Source organism: Oreochromis aureus, linkage group 8, assembly GCF_013358895.1.
Source record: "Oreochromis aureus strain Israel breed Guangdong linkage group 8, ZZ_aureus, whole genome shotgun sequence".
Classification (NCBI taxonomy): Eukaryota; Metazoa; Chordata; class Actinopteri; order Cichliformes; family Cichlidae; genus Oreochromis; species Oreochromis aureus.
This window is the reverse complement of record NC_052949.1, coordinates 25,861,604-25,882,430: the sequence shown is the minus strand read 5'-3', so window position 1 is coordinate 25,882,430 and position 20,827 is coordinate 25,861,604. Positions and strand designations below refer to the sequence as shown.

The 20,827-nt window shown below is 43.3% G+C and overlaps 4 protein-coding genes across 5 annotated transcripts in view; 2 read left to right on the top strand and 2 right to left on the bottom strand.

Moving 5' to 3' along the window:
• Positions 1–104: 104 nt before the first annotated feature.
• zgc:194990 (uncharacterized protein LOC568410 homolog) lies at positions 105–8,485 on the bottom strand. The gene is made up of 10 exons (XM_031753323.2): positions 8,350–8,485; positions 6,745–6,836; positions 6,550–6,648; positions 6,361–6,468; positions 6,125–6,283; positions 5,810–5,950; positions 5,480–5,531; positions 3,080–3,106; positions 1,651–1,677; positions 105–1,571 (listed from the first exon to the last, which is right to left on the bottom strand). The coding sequence occupies exons 2-10, from the start codon at positions 6,805–6,807 to the stop codon at positions 1,012–1,014; spliced, it is 1,236 nt and encodes a 411-aa protein (XP_031609183.1). The 5' UTR covers positions 6,808–6,836; positions 8,350–8,485; the 3' UTR covers positions 105–1,011.
• An 806-nt stretch (positions 8,486–9,291) lies between these two features.
• Positions 9,292–13,012, top strand: si:ch211-250n8.1. Of its 2 annotated transcripts, none has more exons than XM_031753322.2 (16): positions 9,292–9,425; positions 9,738–9,845; positions 9,932–10,007; positions 10,113–10,269; positions 10,392–10,437; positions 10,521–10,579; positions 10,656–10,691; positions 10,821–10,873; positions 10,957–11,089; positions 11,704–11,918; positions 12,014–12,059; positions 12,144–12,209; positions 12,282–12,341; positions 12,425–12,507; positions 12,743–12,837; positions 12,924–13,012. In XM_031753322.2, the coding sequence occupies exons 1-16, from the start codon at positions 9,389–9,391 to the stop codon at positions 12,956–12,958; spliced, it is 1,305 nt and encodes a 434-aa protein (XP_031609182.1). In that variant the 5' UTR covers positions 9,292–9,388; the 3' UTR covers positions 12,959–13,012. The 2 variants fall into 2 exon arrangements, with proteins under 2 accessions (XP_031609182.1, XP_031609181.1); XM_031753321.2 differs by having other exon boundaries at positions 12,422–12,507.
• A 54-nt stretch (positions 13,013–13,066) lies between these two features.
• On the bottom strand, positions 13,067–15,540 carry LOC116330875 (histone H3.3A). Its single transcript, XM_031753325.2, has 4 exons — positions 15,414–15,540; positions 14,532–14,669; positions 14,293–14,446; positions 13,067–14,200 (listed from the first exon to the last, which is right to left on the bottom strand). Exons 2-4 carry the CDS (start codon positions 14,657–14,659, stop codon positions 14,072–14,074), a joined length of 411 nt encoding a protein of 136 aa, XP_031609185.1. The 5' UTR covers positions 14,660–14,669; positions 15,414–15,540; the 3' UTR covers positions 13,067–14,071.
• Positions 15,541–15,683: 143 nt separating this feature from the next.
• The window catches only part of unk (unk zinc finger), an 11,258-nt gene continuing 6,114 nt past the window's right edge, over positions 15,684–20,827 (top strand). The window contains exons 1-8 of the mRNA XM_031753319.2: positions 15,684–16,075; positions 16,572–16,781; positions 18,270–18,446; positions 18,543–18,673; positions 19,859–19,994; positions 20,110–20,227; positions 20,312–20,396; positions 20,489–20,784. Of these exons, the coding sequence (XP_031609179.1) occupies positions 15,927–16,075; positions 16,572–16,781; positions 18,270–18,446; positions 18,543–18,673; positions 19,859–19,994; positions 20,110–20,227; positions 20,312–20,396; positions 20,489–20,784 (1,302 nt within the window). The 5' untranslated portion in view covers positions 15,684–15,926. The remainder of the gene's footprint in view (positions 16,076–16,571; positions 16,782–18,269; positions 18,447–18,542; positions 18,674–19,858; positions 19,995–20,109; positions 20,228–20,311; positions 20,397–20,488; positions 20,785–20,827) is intronic.

Below are 20,827 nucleotides of genomic sequence, written 5' to 3'. Positions count from 1 at the left end.
GACCCAGGGTGAGATCTAAAACCAGTTCATTACCAGGCCTCTGGAGAACTTCAAGAGATGTCGAGGAGGTATTTTAGCCATTTAAATCAGCTGACATGTCTAAAACCTGCAGGACTCCGGCCCTTGAACCCTCGAGTACCCCTACCCCTGCTCTAGAGGAAACACTGGGTAACAGGGAACAACTTTTATTTAAAATTTGAGAACCCTTCATCCAAATTAGGTCGAAATCAGCACTAGACTTGCTTGCATTCACAGCAGCACACCCACCAAGTCTGAAGCAGATCAGATCCACTGCTGTTCGCAGGAGCGAAGAAGAGACAGAACAGACTTTCAGAGATTTCTGGAATTAATAGTAAGATTTATTGAGAGAGAGAGAAAAGCACTGCCATGTCTTATATAGCACAAATAAACAAAAACACAGCTGCAAAAACAAGCTCATGCCTGACAAATGTTTGCAGGAAGCTTGAGACAAAGAATCAAATAATCTATAATTCAACTAGTGGCATGCGTCAGCCCGGTCTGCAAATATCTGCCCCGTCTTAGCAAGGCCTCGTCAGCGGCACTGTTTCACTGCACTGAAGCTAAAAGTATCATTATTCACAGTGCGCTCATGCTGTAACTTTTTGATGTTTATTTGTCATCAACAATAAAAAAAAAAATGTAAAAAATAAAAATAGAAATGGATGAATGTTACATCACAGGTTTAAACTGATCCCCAACTTTATCCAATAAAGTCTGAGAGGAGTTTAAACCCATGGGGAAAAGTGTTGTTCATTCTTTAAATGCTCATTTTTAAAATATAAAGAATCAGATACTGTATGTTTCTATGAAGGCAGAGTAACAGGAAAGTGTTTAGCAGATGAACATGTCGAAAGAAGAGCAGTTCCTGTTTGAGATTTCACGAGGCACCTCACAGAAAGACTTTTAGTCCAGAAACAGCACACGAGATTCTAAATCAGTAGAATAAAAGCGTGAGCTCTGTGAGCTGCCGAGGATTAGGACTGATCCGTTTCAGTTCCAGAGGCAGGGCCCCGGGCACAGACACCGCTGTCTCGCATCAGCAGGCCTGATCACCAGGTCTTTGACCACCTCCACAGTCCCAAACACAGGGTACAGTTCCTCTGTGAACTTCTCGGTGTAGGTGTACAGATGGGAGCGCTTCTCCAGGTCGTAGAAGGACAGCTGGCCCTGCTCATAGTCCAGATAAATGCCGACTTTCCTGGGCACCAGGCTTTGAGGTAAAGGCGTAGCGGGCACCGTCAGGGCTTTCAGATCTGTGCCTCTCTCCAGACGGAGGGTCAGGTATCCCGTATCTGTGTTCAGCGAGCGGAAGCCCTGCCTCACGGCTGAGGCTTTGGCCACTCCCAGCCGCCAGTCCCGCTCGCCCACCTCCACCTCCCAATAGTGGCGTCCAGAGGCGTAGCCCTCCTGGCCCACGGCACACCACCAGCCATCGAAGCGTCGGGGGCATCGTGGGATGTCGCGGCGCTCCAGGCCGCACCGCATTCGTTTTTCATCATCTGAGATGAGCAGGCCTGGGTGGGCCGATTCGGAGTCCAGGGCGACGTCCTCTGTGGAATAAAAGGGCGGGATTACAAACTGCAAAATGATGTCACAGTAAGATGAAAAACAGAAAAGAGATTTTCATACCTGCTGCATCACAAATCCAGTTCCACACTGCAAAGAAAAAGAAGAGAAACTCCGTTTGCTCATTGTTTTGTACAGCGACTTAAGTATTTTAAAGAAGGCATGCAAAATTTTACCTCCACACAATAAGACACGTTTTCTTTGTCCAGAAGAAACACACAAGCAACTTACACCCACCCCACTGTGCTTAAAGCCCTGAAGTACAAAGGGGGCTGAAGTACTTGTGAAGTATTACTTTATAAGTATAAATATAACTACATATAATTTTAAGAGCTGAAAAACACATTAATGCTTTGTAGAAAAAAAAATGCAACCAAATGAATTTTACGCCCACTCCCCTCACAGCCGCTGTGATCCAGAGCCTTCTGTGTGCCCACTGGAAACATTTTGAAAACTAGTCCACGGCTTACAGTTGTTCAGTGTGATCAGTCCAAACTATTATACAGAGCATGAAAAGTCCAATGTATGCATGAGTGTTCACATATAACTATACGTGCAATTTCTTTTGACAAAAAGAAGAATAACAGCTAGAAAATGAGCCCAATATCAACATGGGAGTAAAAGGAAAACTGTTTCTTGTCACGGCACTTTGTTAAGTTTTCTCATTGAATTACCAGAAAAGTTATCAAACATCCAGAGTACCAGTGTTTCTGTTATTCTGTTCCATATTTAAATTAAATTGGTGCAGTTTTCAAACTACGATATATTCTATGATACAGGTGCTCCAAGGTGGTTGTAGAAAAAAATCATGCTGAACATAAGCTAGATTTTGGCTCTAGTTTATGACATTTGGCATCAACATTTTTTCAGTTAATCTTATGTGTCTGAGGATTTCAGAAAACTCAGAAAGAACAGAGGCTACGGTTCACACAGACTCCTCAAAATAGGAAACTAGAAGAAAGGGAAAATGTTGCCTGGTCTGATAAGTCTCCAAATTTGAGTTAAGCAACATAAAGGATGGATCCGTCCTGCCTTGTATCAACAGTTCAGGTTGACACTGGTGGTCTAATGTTTTCTTGTCACGCTTTGGGCCCCTTTGTGCCAACTAAGCACTGTCAGCCTGAGGACGGGTGACTTCCTCTATGACTACAGGATACCCATCTTCAGATGACTGCCTCCATGTCAAAACGCTCAAATCATCTCAAACTGTTTCTTGAACATGACTTCACTGTACTCAAAGGCCTCCACAGTCACCAGCCAACAGTCAGACTGTACTGACATATAGTAAAATTGATCAACTGCATAATCCAGTTGTGAACCATTAAAAAAATGACTGCATTTACTAATCAAGTTGAAAGTTTATTGTTACATACTATAGATTTCAGATCATATAATCCAGCCCCAAAGCCACAGACCACATGTATGTATACAACTATACAGAAACATTAAAGGGGTCATTCATCTATTCATTACAGTGAGCTTCTGGACTTACCGCCGTGGGGAATGTAGCGCACAGCGTCTGAAAGAACAAAGACCTGATTAAAGACAGACAAGTGTTCCACTCACAACTCAAACTCTCCTACAAGCTTGTTTCCTAACATGCTTCCAATCACATGTTTATAGATTAATTCTAATGAAATATTCACTGCAGGGTATTCTGTTACCACAGACAACAGCCACATCACCGAGTGACTGTGTGACTCCTTTCACATCCTGATTTTGCCAAGTGGTTTTTGTGCTGAGACCAACATTTTCTATGTCACCCACTCAGTCGTCTGTGAGGGTTTATAGCTGCGCCTCACTTCAGCCTAGTCGGCTACGTTTTAGTTTGGCCTTAGCTCTGAAGTCAGAGGTAGTCAAACTATGTGTCAAGTGTTATTTTCGCATTATTTTAATTACATAGAGAAAGATAAAAAGGTCATCAGTTCTAGCTGGCTGTAACCCCGGCAACTTAGCCTATGAAAAGTAACACTGCCTCATCATGGAAAAATGCTAATCTTATGAGCTAATATGTAATTTAACAAAAGCCACTTTCAGCTGTTCCTTTATTCACATGGGGTCACACGGCAGGTGGCCCTTTCCTGTTGGAACCTCTCAAGGATTTATGTCTCACCATGATAATAAATGTGTACTAGTGATAAACAGGTCTGAACTCCTTCACACTGGTCTAAGCTTTAAACTGGTCATTAGACTAATGGTAGAATTACTGCAAAGCTAGACGATATATTCAGTTAAATTCTTTATTTATTTGATGAACTTCTGGTTTTAAAATGTGAAGTAAGTGACTAAGCCCATAAATTTATCAGGAAAATAATTACTGCGGTCTCGGGCTGTGCTATATAATACAGACACTGATAATATCTGTATCGTGTCAGCCTCCAATGACTTCTTTCACCACTTCAGGCAAAAACTGGATAAACTGAGGAAATTGGATACAATACTGCACTCACACTTCTAATTAGGTAGTGTGTCATTAGTGACAGTAGCTCACTGGAAACTGTTCTTCATTTGTTAATATTTATAAATGGCGCAAAGCTGCAAGCATCAAAGAAACGTTCAGTATTTTTTCTGTATTGTCAGAAATGTCGTTACCACAAATTTTCTGGAAATATTGTGATATAACTTTGAGGCTATAATGCAAGTTCTTCTTCTACAGAAGGCATGTCAGTGTGGCTGAGGAGATCCTCAAAGTATTCCTCAACTGCAGCAGTGTGAGCAGAGCAGCATTTCCCCTCCTGAGATGTCTGACAGTTTGATGGAATCGCTTCAAGGCCAACCAAAAATCTTGTTCCATGGCCTCACCGAACTCCTCCCACACCTGAGAGTTTGCTTGAACTCCTGCTAGAGCCACACACTGCTTGGCCTGCCACTACATGACAGCTGCCTCTGGAGTCCCACAGGAGAACCAAGCATCAATCACTGACCTGTGACCAGGGTTGTTTGAGTGTCACTTGTGAACGCCTTTTGAACATGGTGTTTGTTATGGACAAACTGTGATTTTTCACATACATCAAGTGAGAACATAACAGAACTCCACTCAGCTTCAAATCAAGATCAGTTAGGCGGTTCCTCCCAGTCATGCTCCTCCAAGTCTCACTGTCCTTGCCCATGTGAGCATTGACGTCTCTTAGTAGTACAATGGAGATTCCAGGTGGGGCACTCAGAGACACTAAGAAGGCTAGGTACTCTGAAGTGTATCTGAGTAAATAAGGGCAAAAGGCAACCAGGACCCATTCCCTGACCCTCCCAATGTACATGGATACAAGAAAATCTACACCTGCCCCAAGAGCAACTGCAGATTGGAACAATGTCCAGCCCTTCATCAGGAGACTGGTTCTAGAGACCAAGCTGTGCATTAAGCTGAGCCCAACTTTATGTAGCAGATATCTCTCAACCTCAAGTACTTGCTCAGACTAGTGTTTGTGAGGCGGTGGTCCTAACCCTAGCTACTGATGCTGGATATTGGAAAGCCCCCTCTGGTGGGGAATCAGCCTGAGCTAGTGCATGAGGCTAAAAATATCCATTTTTTTTCTTTCAGACAAACAAAACAAAAACAGATTTATCTAACATTTGTCATATATATTTATCTACTTGTTCACTCTCTGCTTGACTAAGTGGTGGTGGTACTTTTACAATACCACCAGAATAATAAAAAAAAATAAAGACCCTATTCTTCGTAATTTAATTAATTAAACCAAATGTATTGTCATTTTATTCCCTACTTTATTTTGAATTGGCAATGATGGGGAGAATCCCTTTTTCACTTGTGCAAAACAAGGTTTTGGTTGAAGCAGCAACAGGTATCGTACAAATGTTGGTTTCTGACTCATGACCACTTTGCAAGATCAGGATGTTTTGTTTCATATTGTTAAACTGGATGAGATCCACTCACCAATCTTCTGACTTTTCTGCTTCTTCACCAGCCACTGCTTTGTCACATCCACCTACAAAGACACAAACACACATGCAGAGTATGTCGAGGTAGACAGTGGACACATAAAGCAGGACAAGGTGAGATAAACAAAGAGATAAACAGATTAGCATGATTGTCGTCCAGCGTATATGCAGCATGCTTGACACACTTAGCCCAGAAATCTGATGTGAGAATGTCATGCAAGTGTCGTTAATGTTTCAAATCACCTAAGTTAGCATGCTTCCCATAAATTACACCACAGAGTACAAAAACATTTAATGATGATCATTTAGCGAAAGAGATCAAGACCTTTATGGGGCTGTCGGCGTTCAGCACGGCCAGCATGACGAGCTCCATGGCCGGGAACAGGTTGGGCAGACGGCCCCTCTTCCACTGGAACTCCAGGTCATCCAGCATCATGAGCACAGGCTCACCTGGCCACACAGTGGGCTGAAAAAAGGGGTTTAGAAACAGTTACTTCTAATTTATGGCCAGAGCTCAAGCACTGTCCGATTATCATGACATCATTGTCAAGGGCAAGATTAAGCCTAATCATCTTTATCAGATGCAACGACGGAACTGGGTCAGACTTTAATGACCAGCCATGTGCCGTAAGAAAGTCACCTGAGGTCTGCCTTTAATACTCCGTGTCCAATCCATGATGACCCGTTTATGGGGGCCCATATCGTACTCGCCGCCTGCCTCCAGCATGCAAAGAAGGTGTCCCTTCCAGTCCTTCTTCTCAGACTTCTCGTACTGGTAGTCGGATGTGATTATCCTTGGCTGAATAAAGAATAGAGACTTTTAAGAACATCCATAAAAAACACAGTTTATTTCTGTAAATGGCTGCTATCTCGTACCTGAACTCTTTTCTCCAGCACAGCAGCCCATTCCACAATGAACTCCCGGCACACGCTGGCTGTCCAGATGTCCTCTCCAGTCCAGATGTGACACAGGATATTTGATCTCTGAGGTACAAAGGCAATGCGAATAAATGCAGAAGACTCTAAGTAATAAAGAGCAAAAAGGGAGCGAGGAGAAGAGCTTACCTGGCAGATTCTGTTGAGTTCCCGGGCCAGCTCCATAATAAACAACTGACTTTCCACCAGAGGCTCCTTCTTCTCAAGCTTCACTTTTTTGCGAGATTCCTGGAGCAAAGAAACAGAAAATTAAAAGGGAAAAGAACATCATGACTTCCAGAACATTTAGCCCCCGCAGCAATTACTGTGGGAGGGTTTGTATACCTTGAGTCGGATCTTGAGCTTTTTGGCTGGCTCGATGAGGAACTGCAGGCACTCTTTCATCATGCTGGCAGCTGGAGTGCGGGGCCGATGCCCTGTGGTATGATAATAAAAAAGCTTTAGCACGCTGGCACTCATTCTGTCAAGAGCTGGAGCTGACTGCGCTCCGTCGCCCACACAAATCGATGAGGGTGCAGAAATGGCTAACGCGCGAGAAGGTGGCAAAAAGGTGAGGTGGCGGAGAGAGGAGCACTCACTGCAGAACTTTTATCACAGCTCTGCACTCAGAGTCCACAGAGAGCTCATTAAGATCCCCACCAAGCTATCATTGGGTGTTGAGCCCACTCGCTCAGCCCACTCACTCCGCATAGATATATATATCCATGAGACCACACAGTGGGTGGCAAACAGAGATGTAGCAACATAAAAAAAAATATTGCACAGTAACAGGATTTCCTGCATGTGCGTGGATCGATGCATCCTGAAAGTGGAAATTTATTCCCATGGAGACGTGAGCACAGCAGAGCGCTTTTAATAAAAACACCGTGGAGCCACGGTGGGGGCGGAGGAGGAGGAGGGGTGGGGGTGGGGGGGGGTCCTTGGACCAGTTTGCTGTTGAATCAGCAGTCAGTCTGACAAGCAGAGGGGATTTGCTGTTCTTGCTGTGATGTAGAGGCAGCAGGAGAGCTAAAAAAAAAAAAAAAAAAAAGAAGAAGAAAAAAGAAAAAAGGAGGCAACAAACACTGAGGAGCACAAACTCAGGACTGAGTTGACCTTTTAGTGAGCAAAATCTGACATTCATAGGTATGCCTGCTTCCTGGCTATTGAGTATGCATGTGAATTTCTTCCACCCGCATCCCTGAACTGTTAGAAATGTTTTTATGGAAAGGGGTTTGGAATCAGTATACAGTGTTATTCAGCTATAACTTCAGGGGGCAAATCTACTCCCTTCTATACTTTTTAAACATTTATTTACACCATCATGAGTTTGCGCAGGTCTGATACCCACACCAACCACACTAATGCATCTTGATTTGTACTTTGTTGTATTTATTAATCTCTCTTTCACTATATATGAGGGCAGCAGATGTCACAGCGTTGCTTGTCTGTAACTGACTCATGTTTGGATGGTGGGTTTATTTCTGGCAGCGGAGGCTGAGCGTGTAGGTGACAGAGGAGCTGCAAGATTAGAGGAAATCCGGGATTATCAGTGCTGTACAAACGCAGGTAGTGACTTTCTATATTGGGAGTGAGTGACAAATCACTGCATGCAAGTTGGCATCAGAACAAACACACTGCACAACAACAGGCTCACGTTACCGTACAACAGTGTATCCATACACACCGAATTTAATTATTATTTTCCCAATTTGTAAAATATTATTCTTAATAATAAATAGAACAGAATTTCGAAATGCCAGTGTTGTAAGGTTAAAAAAATGAGGCCTCTTGCACATGAAGCGATGTTTACAAAAAAGGACATAATCAACAGCAAGCGTACACATTATTTCATGTAATTAGGCCCTGTGCACCGGCACAATGCAACCAGTTTACCAGTTGTTGTTTTTTTAATCACCTCGCTCTAGAGGAAAATAAATAACATCTCACCTTGTAACGGATAAATTTCTTTTCCGAAGAAAACTCTACGCGGCTTTTCTGTGATGCTTTCGCGAAACTCGGTTTGATTTTTTTAGTGCTCCGCCATCCTCCAAAGCCTCACCGCTTCCTTCGCCCATCCACAACTGCGGCACGAGAGACAGCGCGGGTGCTCTTATCAACCACCGCCTCCACTGAGCGGCAGTTCCAAAGGCGGGCCACTAGAGGCCGCCAACTAACTTTACGGAAACAGACGCGTCGCAGAGTTTTTTTCTATTTAAAGATTCATTTACTTTTTTTTTTTTTTTAGCCCGAAAATACATTTTATTTATTTATTCCAATCTAAGTAAGTCAGCGTAAAATAGTCTAGAAAGAGCACTGCGAGAGCAAACAGCCCGGGGTGGACTCGAACACACGCCTTTGTTTACCGACGGAGATATTATAGGCGAGAGACGCAAAGTATTTAGATAAGGCTGCAAGATCACCGACCAAATAACTAATACATGTCTGCCAAATGGTGAGCTTCGCTTCTAGAAGGACCTTAACCATATAAACTCGCTGGGTCTTTATTATCATGTCCATAAAAATCTCAAGTTAACGACTAAGATTCCGTTTATCTGTTTTTCTTTTCTTCCTTTACATTCCTGTATAGCTTCTGTCACGTTTTAAAATATAAATAAGTATTAGCTACTGAAGTGAAAGGTTGTAAACACGAACCTATAGTTTGTTTGGTCTACAAGGCGGGGTCTCTGAAGGCAGCACGACAGGTTTACTGTCAGTCAGTGCGCAGGTGTACATGGTTATTATTTCAGGCGCTTGTGTTTGCAGGTTCAATATTCCTTCGCTATTTATTTAAAATAATAACTTAATGACAGCAAGACATCGCCCGTCCTCGCTCAGGTACAGTGGAACTGGAAGGTGTTTCTCGATATGTTAGCTTCACGGAAGTGTGTATACAGCGCGCGTCCCCAGAGCCTGCTTAAATGACAGGAGGATAGAAGCGGCGCGTCTCTTATCAAGGACAGGCTCTGATCACAGCTGGACGATCAACATGGCACCCAAAGACCCTCTCCTTGGCTCCCTCAAAGGTAAGCATCAATAATAGATGAGTGATGGTACGATGCCATTGGATCACAATTTCAGTAAGCAGCTGATCGTGACGTACTCATAATAAAACGTACAACTAGAATTGGGTTTCATTTCTGAGACCCTGCAGCGCACTATTTTTTATGCCAAATAAAAAGCTTCCGCTACGTTTTTTTTAATCGTCAACACAGTCTCTGTTTTAGTGTTGATGAGTGAAATGGCGATGATCACATGCTTTGCAAAAATGCAGTTATGTCATGCTGATGACAACAGATCCAATGTGTGTTGCGTGTTTTCCCCCCCTCCCCACTCAGTGTGTGTCCTGAACCTGCAGTCAGATGGAGAGCGGGTGACAGATTCCAACCCTCACCTCGCCTCCTGTTGTGAGCTGCTGGAGCTGGTCCTCAGGAAGGGACTCCAGCGTCAGTATCATCATTTTGTGTAGCTGAATTCATTTTGAAGGAGACTTTTGCAGTATTCACTCAGGGTGTGTTTCATTTCTCTCCAGAGCCAGTTCTCAGTCTGGTGCACAGAGATTACTGGCACTGTTTTGAACAGCTACCCCATCAAGATGCCTGTGGCAGGTAACTATATCCTGCTTAGATTAGCAGATAGGGAAGTTTTTGGTTTTTTTAGTGACAGCTTCACTCATTAATGCCCGTCACCTCTGTCTGTGTTCTCCCGTGCAGTCTGTCTGCTCTGTCCTTGGCAGTTGAGCAGACCAGAGTTTGCAGGAAGCTGCTCTCAGCTCAGGGCCGAGGGCGCTACCTGCTCAGGCTGGCCCTCAGCCGCAAGGTCCTGCCGCAGTTCTTCACACACCTGCTGCACACTGCCAGACTCCTGGAGGTCTGATACATGGACAGATGCATTGTTCCCCAGTGTTGACCACACAAAAATGGGATTTCAGAAAGTGTGTTTCTCTAACAGACTTGCATAGTTGTGATTAACATTGTTTCTCTTTCCTCCAGTGGTACAGCCCAGATTTATCAATTCTCAGGAATGAGGAATTTGTGGGTGAGGTTACAGCAGCTTGAACAAAACTGAGGAAGTTCTTGTCAACAACAAAATCTTAAGAGCTGCTGTTCTTCCTCTTCCAGAACCCTTCATGTCGCTGCTGCTGGTGCTCTCACACATGGACTTCAAACTGGACATGGAGGTCAGAGCCGCTACTGTGATTTTTTCCAATCACTTTGAACTCCGATCTAATAAGACTTTTCTTTTCTTGTATACAGAATTGCAGTTTTCTGGATGAGAGCTGGCTCCTGCCGGTAAGAGCATCACAGTAACACTGTTATCATGTTATTTGTCTTTGGATATGTCCAAAAATCCATAGAAAGAAAAAAAAAAAGTACAATCTTAAGGAGGTGAAAGACTGACTGCTGGCTGTTTGCTTTTAGGTGTGTGAGATATATGAAGTCGTGCCCTGCCGGGAGGTAGGGTTGGTTCTGAGGTTAGTATGTTCCAGTCCACAAATATTTCCATTACACTGAGCACGTGGGCTAGTAAAAAAACATCTATGGATCTGCTTCTTAGGTATCTCAGCGGGCGCGTCTTTGTTCTCGACCTGATGCCCGGCAGTCAGGCTGACGTCGACAAGTTCATCTGTGCTGGTGACATCATCGATGAGATCAATGGGACCTCGCTGAGGAATTCTAAAAGTGGACATGTGAGAAATCCCTCAGATATACAGTGCCGTACTGCATTAGGGCTGTTGTGATATTGCATTTTCATCACACAATTATCCAGCAAAAAGAATTCATGTTAAATATATCATGCAATATCCGTGGATATTTCATGATGTTTGTGGATCATCTATATTTTAATAAATAACGTAGATCCAGGTGTGGGGCAGTCTCTGTGAATTATGATGTTTTGCAGATGATGACATTGTGATCTATAGTGAGAGTCTGGAAAGATGGAGGTACGCACTGAAGAGGAATGAAAGTTGGTGGGAGCAAAACGGAATACATATATGTGATGAGAGGGAGACTGATGGAAAGATGAGGAATAGAGATGAGTTTAAATACCTTGGTTTAAATGTCCAAAGCAATGAATAGTGCACAAGAGAGGTGAAGAAGAGAGTGCAAGCAGGGTGGAGTGGGTGGAGATGAATGTCAGGGGGGATTTTTGACAGAAGAATAGCAATAAGCAAGTAGTGATAGATAGATGTAGATATTGAAGCTCGAGCTGCCAGGCAGCATGGAAAGGTGCTGCATATGTATATATATATATATATATATATACACTTCTTTACCAGACCTTTTTTACTTGTACTCACAGGCCGGTGCAGTTCTGTCTCGGTTTAAGGGCTGCCCTTTGTCCATCCGTGTTATAAGATGGAGGGCCCACGACGGAACAGTGTATAGACCCCTTATCAAATTCCTGCGGGCCCTGAGGACAGAGAACCCCACCCTGCAGCTGGGTCCTGCTTCCTCCCAGCAGACAGCAAGCAGAGACCAGAAGCCTCCTCCATCACAGTGTCTCAAAGAGGGAAGGCAAGTGTTAATACGCCATCGCTGTGATCTGTATTCAAGCTGCCGTCATGATGTGACATTTGAGAAGTACATTCTGAACAACCTCTGTTCCACAGGATTGTTTACATAGTGCAATTCTTGGGAAAGGCAAACATTGGAATGGTAAATGACAATTTGTTTTTACAGCATTTTCAAACATTCTGCACACACCTCCTGTAACTGCTGTCATTTGTCTGCCTCTCTCAGTTTGGAGGAAAGGAGGTGCTCCAGCATGCAATCCCACAGGTGTTGCAGAAAAACCTACCCAGCAAGGTAATGAAAGCTGTTTCCCCAATTTTCTGCAAAGCACTTATATATGCATAATCCATGTAATTTTCCCTGCAGGAAGTGCTTTTAGATTTGAAGGAAACGCATTTGACGTGCACAGACAAAAACAGTAAATTGGTAAGTAGATATCTCTGGTAAAGATTCCCTTTGCCTGTACTTTAATTCTCCTGAAGTTTTGTCTTAATTTCTCTCATCAGGAGTTGTTTGAGCACCATTATCCCGAGATTTCATGCGTGGGGAGATATGCACAGCCAGACTACACAGTATTTGCCTTCTGTGTGGCGTAAGTATCACATTTTATATGAAAGCCTTTAACTGATATTGCAGTACATCCTGGCAAAATACCATAATCTAAGCTATTTTATTATTAAAGGCTTTTCCACACATCCCTGTTAAACTAGGCTGCTTGTAGTTTAGCTCGCACTCCGCCCACGACAGGATGTCATGATGCAATATATAAGCCTTGTCATTGGCTGAGCCCCCATGTCATCTAAGCACATGATTGGCTGTGTTCACAGAGACTCCCCAGAAACCCCTCAGTCCACAGGCTTCTGCTGTGTGGTGCTCCGAGCCAGCAGCATCAAGGAGTGCGAAGACATCGTCTGCAGGATTGGTGAGGCATCGCAGTTCTCAGACGCAGTCATGTGCTTACAGGCGTGTCACTCAAACACTAAACACTTGTATTTTCCCCTCCTACAGCCACTGGGTTCAAGCATACGGAATGGTTTGTATGACAAACCAGCTGTGACCAACTATGTGTTGTAAATAAAAGATGTGTATTGACCACAGACCTCTTCACTGTCTGTATAGTCCCCCCCCCCAAAAAAACAACAACACACCTCTTACTACTCATAAAGACCTTTAATAGAAAGACATGTGACAACATTTCATAAATAGTATTAAATGTAGCTGCCAAGATTTTATGTTGGAAAAAACATGTTAAAAAGCCATCAAGAATATATGCAGGGGTCTGCCATGCTCTTTGTTACCAAGTATAGAGAATCAACTGAGGTAGCCAACACCCGACACTAGGCCTTATTGAGCATGACATGCTGGCATTTTGTGGTAAATGGATTAAAAATCCTGCCCCCCATGGAAGATGGCCCCCATTCCCAGAAGGAGCCGGGCACCCACAACAAGTTTAAAGTCAAGTGATGTTACATCTTATGATATGACCCACAATGGATAATCTGAAGCCCCCTTCAGACAAACTCTGTCCCCATTGATGGTACTTTGAGTGAGCACAAAAGTTTGTGTAGTGACATGTAAATCTCATTCTCAAAGTGAACTTCATCATCAGATGGGCGCACAAGATTACAACTGCTTGTGCAGCTTTGGGAGTTGCTCAGCTCCCGAGAATAATGCTGCTGCCCAATCCCACCACAGCAAGGTACAATAGGAATTCCTAAGGATGAGCTCCAACTGAATAGAAGTGGGATGCAGAGCAATTGGCTATAGGAGGATATTGTTGGGCTTTGCCCCTTTGTGACAATGGAGAACTTATTGTTTCAAACAGTAGCTACACTTTAGTCAATGCTGATAGTTCGTATTGCATTTATAGCAACAACCCCTTTGCTCAGAGGACAATCATATGCATGATAGCTTGCTCTCAACCATTGCTTGCATTAATGAAGCTGGGACAGAGCAAACCTGGTCCATATCTAATGATAGACAGCTGTATGTCTGCAAGGGGATCACACTTGCGGAATGATTGATTTGTGTCAACCCTAAAAAAAAAAAGTAAAAAAACAAACTGTTTAAAAAAAAAGCCAAGAAAATAAGAGTCCACAAAATGGTTAAGTATGATAAATAGGATCATTTGTCATGACAATGCAGTCACTAGCCACTTAGGCCCTCTCTCCCCTTATCCTACGTGCCAGCTGGATGTCTTTGGGCATGATGGTGACACGCTTGGCATGGATTGCGCACAGGTTTGTGTCCTCAAACAGACCCACAAGGTAGGCCTCACTGGCTTCCTGTTTAACGACACAGAAAAAAACAAATCTATAAATAAGCTTCTCATTACAGTCCCATTACTCTGCAGGTGAAATGTAAATGTTTCACTTACCTGAAGAGCGCCAATAGCAGCACTCTGGAAGCGCAAGTCAGTCTTGAAATCCTGAGCAATTTCCCTCACCAGGCGCTGAAAGGGGAGTTTGCGGATCAACAGCTCAGTGGACTTCTGGTAGCGACGGATCTCCCTCAGAGCCACAGTTCCAGGCCTAGCAGATGAATCGAGCAGATATTCAACACACTGTAGGCCAGTAAATCTTTATTTCTGTGAAGAGCAACCAGAGTGCCACACACCTGTAACGATGGGGTTTCTTCACGCCTCCCGTGGATGGCGCACTCTTCCTGGCGGCCTTGGTAGCAAGCTGCTTCCTTGGCGCTTTTCCTCCAGTAGATTTACGAGCAGTCTGCTTGGTACGGGCCATTCTGTACTAGCTTTTAGGATAAAAGAAAAAAAAAAAATCCCAAAAGGTCCAGGTCAGAAACTGCTACATGACTAAAGCAGCTCGGCAGAAACAACAATTGGTACGACACCAATTAGTCAAGCTAGCGTGTTAGCCTAGCCTACATGGCTAGCATCGTCAGTTCCCCCTCCCCCAAGGCGGCCAACACCAACAGAACACTACCTTTATACGCCACCGCAGCTTATGTAACAGTTTCCACTAAAGCGAACTAGTGATGATGTCCTTTAACACATTTCGCTTAACGTGTTTATTAACATACTGACACGAATGATTAAAATTATTCTAACGGCCCAATGTAGCCGCAAACAATGGCGTCAAAACAGTGGGAGCCCGAAACAGCCCAGCCAGTCTCTGCTTTTCGACTTCGCCATTTTCAGTTTCTCGTTGTACCTCAAACAACATTGCTTTAACTCAACTCTACCAATGTTAGCACAAACGGTTATATAAGCTGTTAGCCATTTCGTAAAGACATCACGCTCAAATTTCACGTAACATTTAAACAATTTTAGCATCGTTTGTGATTTCTAACTTCACTTTATCGAGTCAATGGCGACATTAAACGACAAACCGCAAGACACTCCATTGTTCTGTTTTTAGCTAAGGCTATCGTTAGCAAGCCGACACTTAAACCCAAAACAAAAATCACAACACATGTCACAGCAAAGACAATACAATCATTAGACGTATTATTAGCAAGAAGAAATACTCACGTTACCTTTTCGACTTTAGTTGAGCGTGAAACTAATCACGAAGACAACACCTACAAAACGGAAACCTCCGAAAACGTTTTCTATCACAGAGGGCAACGAGGCCGACTATTAATACTTTGTCGTGACGTCATACTTGTACAACACTACACACTGATTGGCTCAATGGATATAAGGTACAGCCAATAGAAGCAAGCAAATAAAAAAATAAACGTGACCTCGATCATTCCTTATTTTCTTCAGTTTCACTTTTGTGCAAATGCCATAACTCTGTGACAATGTGACAGTTAATATCTTGAGTGTTTTATGACTTTCACTTTAGTTTTGAATCACAGCTTTAGTCACGTTATAACTGAACTTCAAGTCCCATAGTTCCGTGTTATTAGTTGTCCCTTTGCTATTACTTCCTCTTGCCCTGCGCAGGCTCACATCGCCACAGAATGCGGATTTCGAAGCTAATGAGAATAGCTAGCCAGTAAGCTAAAAACAAGCTTCTTGTTGTTAGGGTTTAGAAGGGTACAATGTCTAAAACGTATCCACAGCCCCCGTCATCTTCGGTAGCGACGACTGCCGGAGGACCCTCTTCGTCCTCTTCGTCTTCGCCTGCAGGGGGGTCAACATCTCCTGCAACCGTGTTGAACGTGCAGCCCGAGAAACCTCAACATTACACGTACGTAGCTAGTTAGCGGGATTAGCTTGTGTACACAAGTGTACACAACCTCACGTGCACTTAAACACAGAAAGCAACTGTTAAAATGTATTTAAGGAAACTCCATGAATAGTAAACGTGCTTAAAATGGACAAAGCAAATAATGTGCTTATTTAGCGCTGTAGGTCTCCATAAAGAGGCCTAACGTTGGACAGTAACAGTAGCCATTTCTTACAGGCTGTGCGGTGGAGCATCGTTTAAGTGCTTTGTTGTGTGTGTCTCACGGCACTTTGTTTAGTGAAAGTGTATATATACAAAAAAAACCCATCTCCGTGAGGAATTTTGCTCACTGCTGCCGAGACTGTGTTGCGCTAAGACAGTAATTATTTTTATGAGATTATCTTCGTGAAAAACTCAATGATATTAATATATTCCTATTTGTGTAGGCCACTTCAAAATATGGTGACACCGTACAACAACTTATTTCAGTCTCTCTCGCTGCTCACCTCTTTCCCAGATATCTGAAGGAGTTTAGAACGGAGCAGTGTCCCCTGTTCGTACAACATAAATGTACACAGCACCGTCCTTTTTCCTGTTTCCACTGGCACTTCCTGAACCAGCGACGCCGCAGGCCAATACGCAGACGGGACGGAACCTTCAACTACAGCCCAGATGTTTACTGTACCAAATATGATGAGGGAACAGGCACCTGCCCCGACGGAGATGAGTGAGTGTAACAAAGGCTTCAGTTTAGCACAAGATGTTTGCCTTGATTATACTTAGAACAGAAACAAAAACAGGGATTTGTGTAAGGGGGAAGTTTTGTTTTTGAATGACATAACTGACCACACCATGTCTGTTAAGGTCTATATTAGGGGTATGTATAGTCTCTGTAAGGTTAATTTAAACAGAAAGATGTAGTATTTAACTAAATGTCCACGTTTTCAGGTTTGTTGTTGTTTTAGCAGCCCTTTCAAGTTTAATCTGTCAGGAGAATGTCAAATTCAAGTTCTTTATGAAACGTATTGTGCAATTGTGTAGGTCTCTGAATGTCAATAGACCTTTATTATCTCCATTAAAGGCATCAAAGTGGTAATTCGGAACAAAAATGGGCCAAAACCGTATGGATGCATATCTAGTAGATGCTTTAGCACCTGTTCTCTCACTCTGAGGGTCTCCCTCCAATGAAATGTGCTGTACAATCCTCAATCCTCACAATGACAATCCATCTTTGTTAATATTAACAAAGAAAATGGAAATCTAAAGGCTGCAACATGATTCCTGTTCTGTGACATTTTTGGTTCAGGCAGCCCATCATATAATGGCATCTTAGTTGTGGTTAGTTGTGGTCAAAGTAGCCATTTATTTTACTTAATTATGTCCCGCCACCTATTTTCTTACCACAGACACCTTCCTCTGTCTCTTCATAAGTCTCTTTTTGGGACTGATGTCCCTCCTCTTACACTTCTCCAAAGCTTGCAACAGCAACTGTTTGTGACTGCGAGGACTTCTTACTAGTTGTTGCTGGTACTACTGACGGTGGAGCTGCTAACATATTGCTTACTTTGGCACATTTTGTTGCCTTTATTTCTTGTTTCTCTTTCTTTTTCTCCCTCAGCCTTTCAGCTCCATGCTTTACCTTTTGTTTAGCCATCTTTATGAACTACTTCTTCCACACTAAACTCTGTTCTACAAGGTGCAAGGGTCCACAGGGAAGGTAGGGGAGAGCCAGTGATGGGGCAATCCAAATTCTAATAAAAATGAACCAATGGGCTGCTGTCAGTGCTTGTAGGATAGGGTTAGAGTGCACATCGGCCCATCAAGCCGACCTGTGTGCTGTGTGTATATGGACACAAAAAACATAAAAAATTATATTTACATGTCATGCCTGATTACCAGTCCAGTCCTGGTTGGCACCCATGGATAAAGGTGCAAAGGGTATGTATTTTGTGATTTGAGCTTCAAATCAGAATACAAAAGTATGCTTTAAATGTTGTGTGCTTAAAACATCTGACGATCCCATTTACATCCATGCAGCAGTTTCTACAAACAAAGAATTATGAAGTGTGTTTTTCTTTACCTGTTTTTTTGGGGGGGGAAATATTATCCATACAAAATGGTTCATAATTAAAAAACACTTTTAAAGGCATGCATGATTTGCATGCCTTTAAATAAATAATTTAACATTTTTGAATTTTATTTTTCTACATTCCAGGTGCCCGTTTCTGCATCGAACAGCAGGTGACACAGAGCGCAGGTACCATCTCCGCTACTATAAAACTGGATCGTGTATCCATGAAACTGATGCAAAAGGCCACTGCAGCAAGAACGGCTCCCACTGTGCATTTGCTCACGGATCACATGACCTGCGCAGCCCTGTTTATGATATCAGGTACACCAAATAAAACATGGAAGCCATCTTTGAAGTAGTTTCTATGTGTGTGGCTGTGTGTTGACAAAGTTTTTTTTCTCATTACGTGCTACACAGGGAAATGCAGGTGATGGAGTCTCAAGGAAGCTCAGGGACCACGGAAGGAGGTGGAGGAGATGGGCAGTCGGGACAGGCAGCGAGTACAGCCCTCATAGAGAAGATCTTGAGTGAGGAGCCACGCTGGCAAGGTAACATCTGGAACACCACTTCAGGAGGAATTCAGGCAGAAAAACAGCTCACTGCTCAATCTTTGCTATGTACTATCGGCTTTGTGTTCCTACCTAAGTACTAAGAGAAAGGTCATACGTGTGTAGTCATTAGGATATGGATTGTGTTGGTGTGTGGGGCTGTAGCTAGTAGCTGTAGATCGTTTTCTTAGTATTACACAAACCCTCTCTTAATAGAACACAAAGCAAAGATGAAAACCAGCACACGGAGTCTTAAAGGGATCGCCACAGTGATTCTAGAAACATGAAGACGTAGAAACAGAGGCTGTAGCCTGACTGCTCATCAGTTTACTTGTTGAAGCTTAGGGTCTGGCTGGTGGGCTGGGGTCAGCACTCACTCTGCTTTAACGTCACCATGGGTTCTTAGCTAGCTTAGCGTTAGCATGCTGTCTGTGCAGATGCTTGCAAAGAGCTGAAGTTGTGTTAGCAGCATAATGCAAATATCCATGCTGTAGACTGTGCCACTATTTTCCTCCAATACATGAACTGAAATCAGCTGACTGTAGCATCAGTGCAAGTGGAACTGATAAGCAGACAGACTAACATTTACAAATAACTGGACTACTAGGAACTGGTTCTCTGCAGTTTTTTTTCTCATAAGAACATGAAAAACAGGATTACCTTAGCTTGTGTACATTTATTAACATATGTCTGCTATAGTGTTTTTGCAACAATTCAACTTGGTTGGAGTTATGCATGTTTGCATGAACCTATTCTAATGGGTTAGTCTGAGTTACAGCACAAACTGTAACTTTCTAATCTTCTGCAGAGATTTCAGTTTCCAAAACTCTGTTGTATCCTTTTAGAAATCTGATATGATGCCCTTTGTTAAACAGAGCTTACAGGTGTGAAGTAAATTAGGTTGTGTTTTTAAAAAACCTCTTAAATGTTATTTAAAAACATGTTTTTTGCTTTAATTAAATGTATATATCAGTTTTTCAAAGGTCATGATAACATACAGGTTTGAACAAGTCTTGAATCCTTTCAGGTCCAATCACCATCCATATTGGGCTGTATTTTGAGATTGTCTGTTTCTGTAGATTTCCAGTTGCTGTAAGGTCAAATATTTTTACCTAATTTCCCTGACCTGCCCTTACAGTCTGCCTGCTTCACTGTGTCTTTCCTCTCTTCTCTGTGTCTCCTCAGATAATGACTACGTGCTGTCCCATTACAAGACAGAGCTCTGTAAGAAACCACCTCGCCTGTGTCGTCAAGGTTATGCCTGTCCGTATTATCACAACAGCAAAGACAGGAGACGCAGCCCACACAAGCACAAATACAGGTGCTCTGTTTCATTGTGCTAAAGAAAGAAGGCATTTAAACATGAGGCTATTGTTGTTGCTCAATTGGGGGCTCAAATGTTTAAGTAAATTGTTGTTTGTTTCTTACCACCGCAGAGCGTTGCCATGTCCTGCGGTGAAGCAAAGTGAAGAGTGGGGAGATCCCAGTAAATGTGAGGGAGCTGAGTCATGTCAGTACTGCCACACGAGAACAGAACAACAGTTCCACCCAGAGGTTTGTCTCCTTTAGAGGAAATTTTATAGAACTTGACTGGAAATCGCCCAAGATGCGAAGCAGTGTCTTTTTTTTTGGTTACAGATCTATAAATCCACCAAGTGCAATGACATGCAGCAGTGTGGCAGCTGTCCCAGAGGGCCCTTCTGTGCCTTTGCTCATGTTGAAAGTAAATCCCCACAAAACACCCGTGATCATGTCTCAGAAACCAGAGGCGCCTGATGAGTCAACTTGTAATTTTTGTTTTTCTTCCTCCTCCAGAGCCCTTTGTTCCAGAGGAGCCATCATTCCCCAACCCCAGCTCCCCTCCACCCCCTAGGCCTCCAGACCCTATTCCTGTCCAGGAGGTTTCTGCCAGTCCCGGTAGTCACAACATGGGGTCTTGCTCTATCTCGGACCCCTTCTCTCCTTCTGCAGGCTCATGTGTAGCAGAGCAGGGCTTGCTTGGTAGCGTTTTGTCTCTGTGTGAGGACATGAGTGGATCTGCAGAGCCTCAGTCTCCGTGGGCGGGAGAGGGAGGATACGGCAGGGCACCTGGGTTTGAGAGGGAAGATCAGGTGAGAAGAACACACATAGGAAAAAGGGAACATGGTCGTATGA